The 16,122-nt window shown below is 42.2% G+C and overlaps 1 protein-coding gene across 1 annotated transcript in view; it reads right to left on the bottom strand.

Annotated features, from left to right (window-relative positions):
* Positions 1–16,122, bottom strand: part of LOC144798715 (FRAS1-related extracellular matrix protein 1-like) — a 1,110,445-nt gene that overhangs the window by 1,017,127 nt on the left and 77,196 nt on the right. Inside the window, exon 2 of the mRNA XM_078669731.1 lies at positions 1,163–1,721. Within this exon, the coding sequence (XP_078525857.1) occupies positions 1,163–1,402 (240 nt within the window). The 5' untranslated portion in view covers positions 1,403–1,721. The remainder of the gene's footprint in view (positions 1–1,162; positions 1,722–16,122) is intronic.

Genomic DNA, 16,122 nt, shown 5'->3' with positions numbered 1-16,122 from the left:
TTTCCGCTGTAGAATCGCCCTGGATCTTATTATTCCCGTCGGGCCAGTAAGTACTTTTACTGCCCCCTTAAGAATAAGAGGCCACTCATAATGAGGGCCTAATTCTGCAGGAAACCTACCTTTCCCTTACAGCTTCTAAGCACCTTTCCATCTGCCCATTTTCCTGTCCATCTTTCCATGCTCTTCCATATCAAGGCCGAATCTGGTCTGGAGTTGCTTATGTTTGCATTCAAAGTGGAAATGAAACAGCAGTTTGATTGATCACAGTCTGCAAAGGCCAGATACTCGAAACAAAAGTGGTTCAGATCAACGTAAGCATTCATTCATCACGATTTTGCCCTTTCTGCCCCTTTATGTGTGCATATGTGTGTGATTCTCATGTGTGCATATATGGGTTTGTATGTCTTTGTGTGTTTTGACTATGCATATAGATTAACTGTGTATTTTCGGTATATATGAGCACCTACATGTGCGTGGGCTTATATATGTATACTGATCTGTCTGCATGGGTATCTGTCTGTTGGCCTACTGATATGCATGTCATTTTTTCTGGGTGCATGTGTTCTTGTACATCTGTTGGTGTTTTTGCATGGGTGCCCGTATATATGATGGCCTTGTACAAGGGTCTTCAAACGTTTATTGGACTGTGTTCGCATGGGAACATGTATGTCTGCGATCGGTGTACATGAACACTTGCAGGCCTGCTGGCCTATTTGCATGGGTCCGTAAACCTGTTGCTCTCTGTAAGAGGGTCTGTACGTATCTTGCTTTGTATGTTGAGTATGCATGTTGACACGTAGAGCAAACCATTGCCTTTATCAGTGCTTGTTAAGTTCACATGTCATCATACAGATAATGAGGATTCCTACCATTAGCCCCTCTTAACTCTCCAGGCTTGCATCGGAAATACTACACAACTCATAATTCAGTAGCAGTGGAAAGCCAAATAGGTTTTTATTTTGCTTTAAAAAGAAGTTTTCTGCTGGAAGGAAAACCGAACATCTCACAAAATTATCTACAAGCAATTTAATCAACACATTTGATTTTATATTTCATCATCCCTGGTAAAAATAAGTACAAGTGTGCAAACACATTACTTGATGAATGCATGTACTGCAACTTCAAATAAAACTATGTATCGCTCCCATTAAAGAATGCCTACCTGAGGGGTGAGCCTCCCGACTCGCTGCGTTGTTGGTTCGTTCAATACCACCTCCACTTTGCAGGAGTCTCTCTCTACAGGGATACTGAATTTCAGTTCATTTTCTGTTAAGTACACCATCTGTCCTCTTCCGACACTGATACCTTCATTCACTAGAACAAGATGAGCTGTGGCGAGCAGTCGAAGGTGCATGATAAACACGAGAACAACCCGTGCAAGGAAGCGATGGTAAATATCCATCTTCTTTGGTTTATCTTTTCGATATTCCAACCAGGAACTCAAGTTATACGACTAGACAATCGTGGAATACTTGTAGGAGTTTGAGTGAAGAACAGCCATATACATGTGTGTGGTTTGCTGATTCCAAGTACATTTACAAGCTGCACTTTTCACCTTTCAGTCGCTTTAAAAAAATCTTGTTTTCTTCCCTTCAAATGCCCACCTTTGAACTTCACGTTCTCATTTAGCAGGATCCAGATTCAAGTATTTTTTGAAAGAGCATGTGGCATCCAAGAAGGCCATAGTCAAGTTCTTAATGGAACGGAAAGGCAAACTCCACCTGAAGAGCAAAGTTAATGGAGACATTATGATACAATAAAACATGAAGCTAAAGTTATCTACAGCACAAACTGTTTTTGCTCTCACCCCATTAGTACGTGTCAATCCTTATTGATTCCGTATACTTCATGCTGTGTCCTAAACTGTACATACTCTCTATCCAAATTATTAGAATCTATGTTTCATCATTGGTCATACAATATGATTCATTGTTCTTAATGTTAATTTGTGGTTCATTTCGTGCAAGAATTTAGTAAAGCAATGTTCGAGGTTTCATAATCAGTCATCCTCGTAGCTATCAAGGTTACTGCGTTGAGTAGGATGAACATTAGAAACACAAAACAATGTTTATTTCAGGGATGTCGCCTGAGAAAAGTTGGGAGTGGTCTAGGAAGCACAGGTAACAAAGGAAATATAAGTCTTGAGGAGTAGGGGTGAGTGGGGGGGCTGAAACATCCCCAAAATAGCAAGCACAACAAGATGATGCACTTAGTGCTGAAACTTTTCAATCACTCACCCCCAAGTCAAGAAACCTGGTTTTAATCCACTGTTCTTTTGCTCACTATGCTACCCCAGTTTGGACCTAGCCATATGCAAATCAGCCTTAACACTGCCCGTCATGGGAACAGTCCAGACCAAACTACCAGGCCGGGTCTTCTCTGGACCGGAAAGGCGCATGCTGGGACCGGTTTAGGGGTATTACCCCTCATCAGCCAGGCTAGCTTGAATCCAGTGGAACAGCGAGCAAGGGTCCCACATCTGGGCAGGGTAGAGACTATTTTGCATATGGCTGGCTCCAAACTGGGGTGGCATAGTGAGCAAAAGAATGATGGATTTAACCCAGATCCATAGCTCTATCCTGAAAAAAAAAGGTAATAATTTTGAAGCTGACGTTGATGTGTAAAAGTTTATCCTGCCAAGCTGAAGCAATCGTCTAACCTGATGCCAAACCTTGTGTGCGCTTATTAACACATTTAGACTGTTTGTTTTTTATAATAGCTTGGCTCTATATTCTTCAGCAGACAGCCCTTTACTTCCACTCCCATCACCAATTGATAACTAGACGGGGCCTCTGCAGCATCTATAATGTCCTCCCCTGTCATAAAAATTCTCATATGTTATAAGAGGCAGGTCCAATAGTAAAATGTGAAATCCAGTATTGCCCATCCACCCCGAATTCTAGGACGGGTCATAAATGTAATTGCTCTTCTTGGTTTTTTATGGCTTCAAATAAAACTATTACAGAATAACTATAATTTTTGCATCTGGATCTTAGTAAACTCCAAAGGTACTGACCGAAAGATGTACAAAACTTTGGGTAAAATGTTCATTTTCAGAACATTGCACCTTCCGACTAGTGAGAGATGCAGACATACAACTCTATCAAGCACACTTTTGATCTTACCCAACAGCGGCCCCCAGTTTGCCACAACCAATTGATCTAAACAGGCTTTAACTTTAATCCCTAAGTATACCGCCTCTTCAACAAATCCTTGGATCGTTGAAGACAGCCTGCTCGGTGCAAACAATCTGGATTTTTTGCTGCATTTAATTTATAGCCAGAATATAGTCCAAACTGTTAAGACACCTTCTCAATTTCTCGTACTGCAGTTGCCAGGTCTGCAGTGACTACAGCAACATCGTCTGCATACACAAATACCCTGTATTCTACCCGATTTTCATAAATCGATTTGATAACAGTATTTCATTCAAGCATTGCTAAAAATGGATCTATGTATAGAGCAAATATTAAGGGAGAATAGGGGCAATCCGGTCTAATTCCCCTAAAAGTACATAATGACTCTGATTCCAGACCCATAGCACAGATTTTTGCTGTGGGAGTCCTATAAAGAGCCCTTACTGCTGCTATAAAACTTATCCCAAATCCTTTCCATCGCACCACTGCCCAAAGAAAATCTCAAGAGACACAGTCAAACGCCTTTTCAGCATCTAACAAAATCAGTCCAAGAGACGCTTGTTGTACATTTGCAAGATCAAATAGAGTAATAAACCTCCTAATATGATTGACAGTGACTCTTCATGGAAAAAACCATGTGGCTTATGGGAGACTAAAAGGGTGATCACTCTAGCCAGTCTGTTCGCTAAAATCTTTGCATAGACTTTTCCATCGCAATTCAACAGTTATATAGGTCTGTAGGATCCTGGCAGCAAATATGGCTTATCCTTTTTCTTGAAAATGACTGTTAGCTGATTTACAAGAAGGAGGGATCTGACCTTGCTGAGCTTTTTGAAATACTAACAGCATATTCTTACACAGTTCTGTAAAAAAAAAGGTTTTAACTTCCAAAGGAAGCTTATCTGGGCCATCAGCCTTACCTGTACTTAACAAGATTATAGTTTCTAATAATTCCGCAGAAGTATTTGGGTGTCAAGAAAAGCTTGATCTTCTTTGCTACCTCCTTCTGAACCTTACCTGTATCCATGTTACTTCGCAGTCTTTGTACCAATTTCCCCTCAACTTTAGTAAGTTCCTCATACAGAGCCCAAAGCTCCTTGTTTCTCGGTTTCTATAAATATAAACCAAAACTAAAGGCCTCCCCTCGGATTCCTGCTTTTAAGGCATTCCATACTATCTCAATAGTGGCGGTGTTCCTGTTAGTTTGCAAAAACTGTCCCAACCAACATCTAATGTGACTAAATGTTGGTTCTAATAACAACTTTCCATCAAAACTAAAAACATGACGGGCCTGATAAAGCAGTACAGTGGGATTTCGAGCATCAGTAGATTGTGGTCGGAGCATACTCTAGGAAATATCTCTATCTTAGCCTTAGATGCATGTGATAGAGATATACAAAAATATCTAATCTGACCAACTTATTACATGTGAAAGAATAAAAGGTAAAACCAGGATCTGGATACATATATTTATCCCATACATCTATAAGTCCATGATCAAAAGTAAGAAGCCATAAAGCTCTAAAAACCATCGATTTCCTCCCTGAGAAATTGTCCCCCCCCCCTCGTTTGTTTGTGTGACACCTCTAAATGAATATTAAAATCACCACATAGCACTAAGGGCGTCGGTCACGAAGCCTATTCTACATTAAGTAAATCCAAGACATCAGCTTCATCCACATTCAAACCTTACACTGAACATATTATGAACCTGGCTGGGCCAGTGCAGCATTCCACAACCACCCAACAATCATACTTATCGACCAGAGTCTGTCCTGCAGAATATATAGCATGCTTTATTAAAATAGCAACCCAGTGGTTCGCTGTAGTTTTTTGTGTACAGGCTAAATGTGTGAACCCTAATTCCATTAATATTCTCCGCTTCCCCCACGGAATATGAGTTTCCTGTATGCATACTAGATCAGGTTGTATTGACCTCAGCTCAAGAGCCACTCCATTTCTCTTATTCCTATCATTAGGTACGCATATATTAATAGAGCATATGTGTAGTCTTTGAAAAATCATCGCATGACCCCCCTTTTCACTACAATAAGTGCCCCAATATTCTTGCGTTAAAAATAAGATAAGCCCACCAGACAAATTAAACCTCCTTAAGTATATTAACCACTGCTTGTCTTCAATTTTTAGTTTGTGTATCGATATATTGCTGCCTTGCTTATTCCTTCTAACAAAACGGCATGTTATTCTCCCCTTCTCCACTCATACACTCCATGCTCCCTCCATCTTCCCCTGACCATGCACTCTCTCCACCCTCTGCCCAACCTCCTCCAGATGCCCCCTCTCCTACACCCATCCTCAAGGCAATAGGACCTGCCTGTGATTCCTGTTGTGCATGGAATGTTTTGGGGTGATCCGTCAAGCGGGCCAAAGAAAAAGGGGGTGTAGGGAGTCACAAAAAGTGTTTTTCCAATGTTTATTTACATTGTGAATTTTGAACATGATTACAGACTGAACTCCTGGACGGAATTACACCAAACTTGGCAGAAAGCTAGCTCTTGGACCAGAAAGAGTGCTATTTGCTATTTGGTGTAAATCTATTCAGTAGTTTTCGAGCTAATAAAATAAATCCAAATTTGTATATCTAGGGACGTGGATACTCCAAGGATCAGTGTCTATGCTGAAATCTTATAGGCTGCCAACACTTAAACCCTGAAGTGTTCACATCCATCTTGGAATTCGGCTTCAGCTGACTCCCACCCCAAAAATGTTTTTAAATGTAAATGTGGCAGGGTAGGAATACCCTGAATGGCTAGCTCTGGTCCAGGGCTACAACCATTTGGGGAGGGGGGGGATTTTGTGGCATGAGTCGCACTAGATCCATGGCTCCCAACATAGAATTTAAAAAAGAAGCGTAGGCTCCTGCACTTCTGTACTGTTTAGCTTACGGGTGGGCCCGGTCCCAGGGGCATGTGGGAATAAAAAGAAAAGACAGGATGCATGAAAACCCCCCAGAGGCTCTTTTGAGCACCGGAGAACACCAACTCCCCAGGGTTTTATTTTGAATTTGGAGGGGGGCCATATGGACCCCACTCCTGGGGTGGGTTCAAAGCCCGGGGACCACCACCTCCCTGGGGCTAATTTAAAAGTAATGTGGGATGCGCAGACACCTCAGGCCCCAGGGACTACCTCCACCCTGAGGCCTATAATATAATTAAAAGTGGGAGGTCATTTGAGATGTCATGAGTGATGTCACTGATGTCACTGACCATGTCATGAGTGATGTAATATGTGAGGTTGTAAGCAGTGCATTGCAGGGGCATAAGTTATAGTTAGCTCAGGTAACTATAACTGCTGAATTTCACTTATTTTGTAGGAGTGAAATCTGAGCCTAAATATAACCTTTGTTTTTTTTTCTGTGAATTTCTAATGTTTTTTCATTCTATTTCCTAACTATAACATCCCTGTAATCTTTGTTCTTTTCAGTGAATATCTCTCTCTCTCTCTCTCTCTCTCTCTCTATATATATATATATATATATATATATGCATATATAAAAAATCGGTGAGCAAGGCTGCAAAGTCAGCTGAAACGTGTTCCAGTAAGGCCGAAATAAAGTGATTGTTAGCCAGCTACACAAGGCGTCGTCGTTATCCTTTGACAATACAGAGGTATCATGGAGAAAATAATACGGGACCTACTCCTGTGGGGTCCAGAGTGACGACGCAACTCTCAAGGTAGGCGGCGGTATACACGCAGGGGAGTGTTGCAACACACATATGTATATATATATATATATATATATATATATATATATATATATATATATATACTCCTCCAACCGGTTACCGTGCAACGAAATGTCCAATGCACTTTCACCAGTGCGCAGACACAAAATCAAGGACCAAAGCCAGTCTTCAAGTTGTTCTTGTTTTTTTATTTTTTAAGCATAAAGTGCAGGGGTCCAAAAAAGAACGTCGAACAGACGCGTTTAGGGCGTAACCGCCCTTGCTCACTGTTAGCGGTGATATGGACTGACTTGCATTTAAATAATACAATGTTAATTTGGAAAAGCGCGCCCAAATGCGATTAATGGACATAATAAAAGGACTTAGCTTGTCGTAGGTCACAACTTGAAATCATTTGTGGAGGCCATATTTGCCTAGTCAAAAATGCTGGTAAACATATTAGTACTACATGTGAATGTCCACAAATATAAACACTTGTTATAAAATGATGTATAGTTAATCTGTTATTTTTAAATGTCAACAATATTAATGTGTTCACTGTGCAAATACACCAATGTAACATTTACTGTACAAATACGCAATGTTGACAGGCTAGGTCATTCTAATTTGCTAACAAACAAGATTTAGTGGAAATTTCATGAGTACGAAAGAATTTTTATCAACCAAAAATTATTCGGTTAACTCTTCATGATTGACATAATTCATATAAGCACAAATGCTAGGATGTCCTTTAGTATGTTAATGCAATTTTTCCAAATATTTTCTATTGAACCAATTAATTATAGCAGTCGCAGTCCATCATAATGAAAACAAACAAATCACGTTAATAATGGTGAAGGAGTGACTAAGTGTCAAAAACCAGTTCTGTTTGGACAACTTATGTAGTGTAAGGATAAATCAAAATAAATAAAATAAAACATTAGAAATCAATCTTTCTTCAGCAGTTTCGTGGTATTTAAAATCTATTACCTAGGATGTTAAATCACATCCTATTTGCCTTTTAGTTTAACAAAGTGGTTCAGGATCTTATCAATTTGTTTAATGATGTTTTATCGGGAGTTACTGAAAATTTATCTATAAAATTCCTCGGCTGATACTCAGGACCATAGACTGAAAATTAAAGACATATGGCGCATTCAGAGGAAATTCCTTAGATCTTCTCCCATGTTCAGACCTCCAGGGGTTTTGCTGTTAAGTCTGACAATGTACATTGACTCCAACTGTCTTAATTTTTTCTCATAGTAACCACCTTTTTTAGATGTTCTCACGGCGTCTATTACAAAGTAATTAAGCTGGGATAGGTTCCTATTGTGATACTGATCAAAATGTCGTGCTACCGGGTAGCTCTGATCACAATTTACTATAGCCCTAAGATGTTGGAGAATGCGTTCATATACAGGCAACTTAGTGCTTCCTACGTATCTCAAGTTGCATGTGCAAGTTAAAACATATACCGCTAATTCTGTTCTGCAGGTATAGTGGGCTTTGATGGTAATAGATTTGGGGTCAAAGGGGGTCGAATAAGATCTAGTGTTGATGCCAAAATGGCATGCACGACATAAGATGCACCGGTAGAAACCCTTACGGGGTGACAACCAGTCGTCATTTTTTACTATTTCTGGAGAACTGGAAACCAACTGTGCATTTGAACTTACCTGAAGTAACATTTTTCTCGCATTCGGACTACATGTCCCATCAGACAATTAAGAATGAGCATACGCCCACTGGGGGCAGAGATGTTAATAAACCGGAAATGAAATCAATGCGAGCCTCAAATGAAGTTTGTTTCAGCCCGAGAAGAAGAGGTCGTGGAACCTTGAAACATGTTGGCAAGTAAATAAAAATGGAAAGCAGAAATGCAGGCCCTCCCACCCCTTACCTGCACAAAACTGTCAACTTTTCAAAGTATAAATCGTCCTTTATCCAAATGCAAAAAGCAAAACAATATATATTATATGGCATCATTGAAGAATCAAATTTGACCAAAAGAGAATGTATTGGTTATGCAACTGAACCAGGTATTTAATATACATCCAGAAATGGCCATTCTACATGAGAGGACTGGATGTCCTTTAAGTTATACTGCACATTTTTTAAACATAACATTTTGTGGAGTATGTGCTACTTACTAATGTACTGCTTACTAATACTTAATATTTAGGTCAAAATATTTGTCTCTCTTGGAACTCATTATAAAGGACAAAGTGGTAAAAATAGCGTACCTAACATACAGCTCATTCTTTATTAAAACATTATTGCTTGGGGTGTATGAATCTGCTGGAGCTCAGATCTGTCTTAAGTACCCAGAAAATTATGAGTAGACTACATTAAAGAAACCAATAGCCAAACTGAGTATGCTCAGTATTTCAGAATAAAGGGACAATAATTCAATCACTTGACTTTGTGTATATAAAGAAAGAATGGGTACATACGATGCAATGCTCTTTGATTGAGCCAGCATGTGTTTCATCTTTTGTGTCTATTCGAGCCTAAGTTTTTCTCAACGCTTTATGTTCAAAAAGAAGAATCCTGAAAATAGTCCTCAACAGACAGAATCTGATTAGGAGTGTATCAGAATATTCCGATATACTGTTGAGTAGTTTGTGACTTGAGATGGTGTTACTGGTACAAACCCACCCTTCTTTAGTGGGACGGCACTCTGGGAGATCAGAGCATGATTTTCGGTGCACGGACGAGCTGGCTTTTCTTCATCCTTCAGTCCGCATCGAATAAGTGATATGATACATTCAGTTAAATCTGCTTTGTGGACCACAGCATCAGGTAGAAGAGGATTCATGTCCTCAGCCACTTTCAAACTTTCTGGTAGACTGGGACGTGTTGACGGCTTTAGTGATTTTCCACACATTGGCAAGGCAGTTGGGTTACACGATTTCAGCTCTGTTTGTTTATGCCTACAGCTCACACAGCTTGTTTTCCAACAGCTACTTCATTGGTACAGTCTTGAAAAAGCACCATGGCAGTATCACATGTGCTGGATATTCCAGACAAAAAATAACTGTCTTGAAAATCAAATTGATCAAGAACAGCAATTGTAAATCCTTTCCTGGTGACTTGGAATTGGTGAGCTGTCAGATTCACAACATTTTACAGCATGAGCTGCTAACAAGTTTCTGCTCCGTTCTTTGTCATTATAACTTGTTGATACACAAATCATTTTCATTTAAGTGATTAGCTCTCTGTCATAGATTGCGGAACTTTCTAGCTGTCATGATTTAATTAATAAAATATGATTAGGAAAAGACAGTACATTTGCACAGCATAAGCCTGACGGTTCATGGGATTGTCTTTCACTTGTTCACTTATATCTTCAAAGCCATAATTGGTGTTGTCGGCTTCTGTTCTGAACTCAATAACTTTTTTTTATCGAGTTTTATATAGCGCAAACTTGACCTAAAGGTATCCTAGCAGTTTACATGAGCACCAGTTATGTTTTACACAGACACATTCATTTTTGTTAGGCAAGGGGAGATTAAGGGATTTGCCCAGAATCACAGGATGTTGAGGGTCATTGCCGAGACGTAAACCCGGTTCCCCAGATTTGGGATCAACTGCCCTAGCCCATTCGGCCACATCCTCTCCCCTTCTAAACTTTAATTTGTAGCAGTTTTGCCTTGCTGATATTCAACAATGATGTAAACAATGTTAACTAGTGCACAAAGGGAGTCACTGTTCCTTGTAGAGGATGAAAGAGGATAAAGCTTTTGTGTTGTGCTACTCTATCTGTGGGGGACAGTGTGTCCTCATCATAATGCCCTAACACACCCCGAAGGATGTCATGCTTCATCAATTGGGCTTTGCTCCTCGTCGGGGCGGCGCAGCAATTCCCTATGCGTCCCCTGAAGGGTCTCTTTATCGGAGAGCTTTTGATGATGCGTGTGAGTGGCAGTGAAATCTAATGTGGTTTGTTAATAAATGACTGGAGGGAGAGTGGAGACTATTTATTAGGGTGATCCCTCTGTCATTGTTAAAACAAAGTATAGGGTGCTGCTCTAGGGGATATTATGTTCCTCTTCTCATCAAAAGATCTCCGATAAAGAGACCCTTCGGGGGACCCGTAGGGCATTGCAGCGCGGACCCGACGAGGAGCAAATCGCAAATGATGAAGCATGACATCCTTCGCGGTGTGTGAGGGCATTATGATGAGGACACACTACGCCCCACAGATAGAGTAGCACACGACAAAAGTGTTTTCCTCTTTCATCCTCTACAAGGAACAGTGTCTCCCTTTGTGTATTAGTTACTTCTCAGTAGCAAGGGTCACTAGACCTAATAATCAGCTCCTAGTGTCCCCCCTCTCTATATATAGGAGTAAAAAATGTTAGGACAACATTGGGCCGACTTTTCGTCTCTCATGATTTCCGGTGTCCTAGGACATCACAAAATTTGTTATTAAAGCCAATTTGTAGAAACAATCGCAATGGACCGCACACCGCTAGCCCCTCCTCCGGATCGCCCCTAGGGACTCTGGTACATGGAGTTCTTGAGTGGTTCACCCCAGTGGGTGCAAGTAGGTACTTGTTGAACTGATGATCTCTAAAAATCCCGAAACCCGAGCCATGTCTCGGGCGATATCCAAAAACCCGGAACATGTATCGGGTCTAGAGATCATCAGTTCAACAAGTACCTACTTGCACCCACTGGGGTGAACCACTCAAGAACTCCATGTACCAGAGTCCCTAGGGGCGACCCGGAGGAGGGGCTAGCGTTGTGCGGTCCATTGCGATGGTTTCTACAAATTGGCTCCCTTGAGCTTTGAGCCGACGGGCTCCTGGACGACGCACCTGCGTGCCGGTTCGGGCATCGAGGCCATTGACGGTTGTTTGGCGGCCTTCTCTTCCACCCCTAACTATTTTCTCTACTGATGAGGGAAGTTATCCCAAAACCCGAGCCATGTCTCGGGCGATATCCAAAAACCCGGGACATGTATCGGGTCTAGAGATCATCAGTTCAACAAGTACCTACTTGCACCCACTGGGGTGAACCACTCAAGAACTCCATGTACCAGAGTCCCTAGGGGCGACCCGGAGGAGGGGCTAGCGGTGTGCGGTCCATTGCGATGGTTTCTACAAATTGGCTCCCTTGAGCTTTGAGCCGACGGGCTCCTGGACGACGCACCTGCGTGCCGGTTCGGGCATCGAGGCCATTGACGGCTGTTTGGCGGCCTTCTCTTCCACCCCTAACTATTTTCTCTACTGATGAGGGAAGTTATCCCAAAACCCGAGCCATGTCTCGGGCGATATCCAAAAACCCGGGACATGTATCGGGTCTAGAGATCATCAGTTCAACAAGTACCTACTTGCACCCACTGGGGTGAACCACTCAAGAACTCCATGTACCAGAGTCCCTAGGGGCGACCCGGAGGAGGGGCTAGCGGTGTGCGGTCCATTGCGATGCTTTCTACAAATTGGCTCCCTTGAGCTTTAAGCCGACGGGCTCCTGGACGACGCACCTGCGTGCCGGTTCGGGCATCGAGGCCATTGACGGTTGTTTGGCAACCTTCTCTTCCACCCCTAACTATTTTCTCTACTGATGAGGGAAGTTATCCCCAAACCCGAGCCATGTCTCGGGCGATATCCAAAAACCCGGGACATGTATCGGGTCTAGAGATCATCAGTTCAACAAGTACCTACTTGCACCCACTGGGGTGAACCACTCAAGAACTCCATGTACCAGAGTCCCTAGGGGCGACCCGGAGGAGGGGCTAGCGGTGTGCGGTCCATTGCGATGGTTTCTACAATTTTTCAGCTAAATAGCAAGTGAAAGAGATTTGGAACAGCCCAGCTTCTGACACAGTCAGATGGGCTATATTGGCCCGGTCTTCGCCTGGATGCATCCTGCAGTGTGGGATTAGAGGGTGTCTTTCATAACATTGATGAGGGCCCACCTTTTCCTCTCCAAGAGAGTGCTATATGGGGCAACAAGTCCTGCAGTTAGCCCCTGAGCAGTCTGGAAGTGTCCCTTGTTGCGTAGTTTGAGCGTGCCTTTAGAAGCACCAATGATGTTCCACCTTCTCCTCTCTAACTGAGTGCAATCTGGGGCAACAAGTCCTGCAATGAGCCCATAAGCTGCCTGGAAGTGATCAAGTCATATAAAGGTACCCGACTTGACAAGTTCAAAAGAGAATTCTATAAGGTTTTTTTCTCTAGTAAGCTGGTACCCATCATTACTAACGTGTTTTGTCACTAGTGGACTCTTGCATGAATAAACCACTGACAACAGAGGTGGATCTAGTTATCCTCCCCAAACAGGGTAGAGACTACCTGCAATGTTAAGCCTCTACTCTCACAGTGATCATTTAAAAACAAAACAAGTTATACATCAACGTCCATATCAGACTTGCTAAGGTGATCCCCTAATTCCCAGCGACCCCTGTGATTTTGGCGAAGACCTCATGACGACTGACAGTATTACAAGCGTACCTGATCTTGTTGAAAAATGTATAAGGAATAAGCTAACTATGGCCTCGATATGATAAGATGCAAAAAAAGGCATTTGTCAAGGTAATGTGATGATGCATGAGAAAGGCGATGGGTAAATTAAATCTAAGGGCACATTCACCAAGATGGTTACAGCGTCAATCAGTCATCCAAAGTCACAACCCTGGTTAATGGATAGAGTACATACCCACTGGTTTTCTTTAGGACACGAAATAGAACAGGGGTGTCCACTATTTCACATTCCATTATGTCCCTGTTTTTGGGAGAGGATTACCACCTATCTCTATTTGCAGAAAATGTACTACTAATGGTAGCTGATCCTCAAACATTCATACCAGCCCAGCTAACTGTTTTGAATCAGGGAAGCGCCTGGGTATGACATCAGTGCCAGTACTGAGTACTATTAGCTATATCACTTGGGTATTTGGAGTTCTAAAACCGAATCAACAGCTCCAAACTATTTTAAGTGCCCCACGGTCTGACAGATAAAAAATCGGGGACAGCCTTAGTTCTTGTAGTACTGTCTCCGAGTGGTCATTTCCCATGGTTGGTTGTTGTATCGGTTCTGGCCTCTTTGTCTTTGTTGGCCTCGGCCTAAAAAAGGCAGCGGATTTTGTTGTTTAGGCCGATTACCTCTTCTACTCTAATTTGGATGAGAGTCACTGGTGTCTGTTTCACCTCCGGAGGATGATGAAGTGTCTGAGAAGGTGAGAAATTTGATCAAATCCTCGTTTTTTTGTTATTTTGACTCAGCCCTACTGAGTAGAGTCAAGGCCCTTTGGTGTTTCTTGTTAACTCAGAGAAGGCATTGAAAATCGAGAAATAGATTGGCAGGAACAACCTTAAGTTGAATACAGAAAACATCGAAGTTTTGATAATCAATCATCACTATGATCTTTGGATGTATACTTATTGGGCCATGGAGTTGGGTACTCCTCCTAAAGCTATTAAAGAACTTAAAAGCCTGGGCATGAAGATACAATATTCAATTTCTATGTCCACATAAGCCTCTGCCACAGTCTCTAACTATTAATAAAGAATTCTAAGGAAAGCTTTACCATATCTTTACTCTGAGGGCAAGTATGTGGAAGTAACTGCATAATCCAAGCATGAGCCTATTAAAGCAAATGCTTTTTATTTGGCCCTTTACAGTGATTAATAAACCTAAGGTTATTCAGAGCGCTGCAGAATGATTAGTAACTGGAACTCCACAGACCACTCATACCAAACCTATCCTACCTCAACTACACTGGCTGCCAATTAAAGAAAGGATTACTTTTAAGATACTGTGTCTGGTGCTTAAAGCTCTTTCATGATAGGCGCCAGCTTTTATTAAGAAACACCTTCAGAGCTACTGCCTTAAGGGGCCCATCTTAGCCTCTGGAAACCTTTTAATGGTTCCCAGGCATTGTAAGTAAGGACAGGGGCTGTAGTTATGCTCAGATATTATAGGTGTAGGCACTGTCATAATACCGGACTTTTCACATGCATGTCTCCTGACTACCTCTGACGTATTAACCGATGACTATCTTGCTTGAAGCACTTAGAAAGAAACCAAGTTGCATCTGCACCTAGACTCTGCCATCTGAGAGTCTACCCTGCCAAGAGGTACCACCATAGTCCTAGATCCTTCGAAGAGGGCTTAAGGTGCTTAACCAGCCTCTGTGGATCCAGCAGAACCGACACATTTCATCTGCTGAGTGGTGCAAACCCAAGCAGGCCATCGCATCTCTGCTGCTGCATGGGTTGGACCCGTAGCAAAGATGCATATCGCCCCTGCAACACCTTTTGAACCGTCACTGTGTGACACATTCTTGGTGCAGGCTCTCGCACCTCTCTTCGACAGAAGCCTCAAGGACTACACTGGACTCCACATTACAGCTCTTTGGAACCAACGCATCACCCCAACTGAGCACCACCTTCTTGACACTGTACTTAGCATCACATGCTCTGTCAATGGGATCCTTGACTTCGACGCAGGCCCTCGCATTGCAGCCTCACCGCATCTCAGAACCAATGCATCACTTTGGCTGCACAACACATCTTCAGCGCTGATCCTTGCAATGATCCTGCCAGTATTTAAAGTACTTTGTTCAGTGGGCCTAAATGGGTCCCTATTGCCAGCCTGCACTCCATCATGGGCAGCCTGAACTTGTGACTTTGTCCCAGTACTGCACTACCAGATATCCACAGTTAGCACTTTGTTCTTTTTGGTGCTATTGTTACCTAAAACTTTAGAATTCATTATCTATAGTTCTACTAATTGGATTTTTGTCCTTTTGGTTTTGTTTTATTAATTTAAGTTCTATTTTTCTAATTCAGTGTGGGATCCTTTGTGTGTGGTAATTTCACTATGTTACTGCTTGAAATGTTGCACAAATACCTAGCACGTTGCCTCTAAGTTAAGCCTGACTGCTCTGTGCCAAGCTGCCAAGGGGTTGAGCACTGGTTAATTTGAGGCTTGCTTATACCATACTCCTACAAGGATTGTGACTGCTGCTTGAATGGTCTCACACCCCAGTCAACCAGTAGCCTAATTTCTAACACTGGTGGCAGTGGAGGGATTGAACCTGTGCTTGGCATGTGCTATGCTGTGATTTGCTGTACACTACCTTCCCATATCCAGGACCAATTTTAGTTTAAACTCTCCCCGATTGACCTTTTTGATTTTTCTAAATTCTTTTTCTAATTGTTGTGCTTGAGACCATACCTGCAAGAATGGAATTTGAGCTGGTCAACATGGATGACTACAATGTGGTCTGGTTTAAAGGAGTTCTGCAAGGAGACGGGGACTTCATCACAAGAGAACCACCAGAAAGG

This window comes from Lissotriton helveticus, chromosome 1_2 (genome assembly GCF_964261635.1).
Source record: "Lissotriton helveticus chromosome 1_2, aLisHel1.1, whole genome shotgun sequence".
Classification (NCBI taxonomy): Eukaryota; Metazoa; Chordata; class Amphibia; order Caudata; family Salamandridae; genus Lissotriton; species Lissotriton helveticus.
The sequence above is the reverse complement of the archived record's forward strand: the minus strand, read 5'-3'. Positions and strand labels throughout refer to the sequence as shown.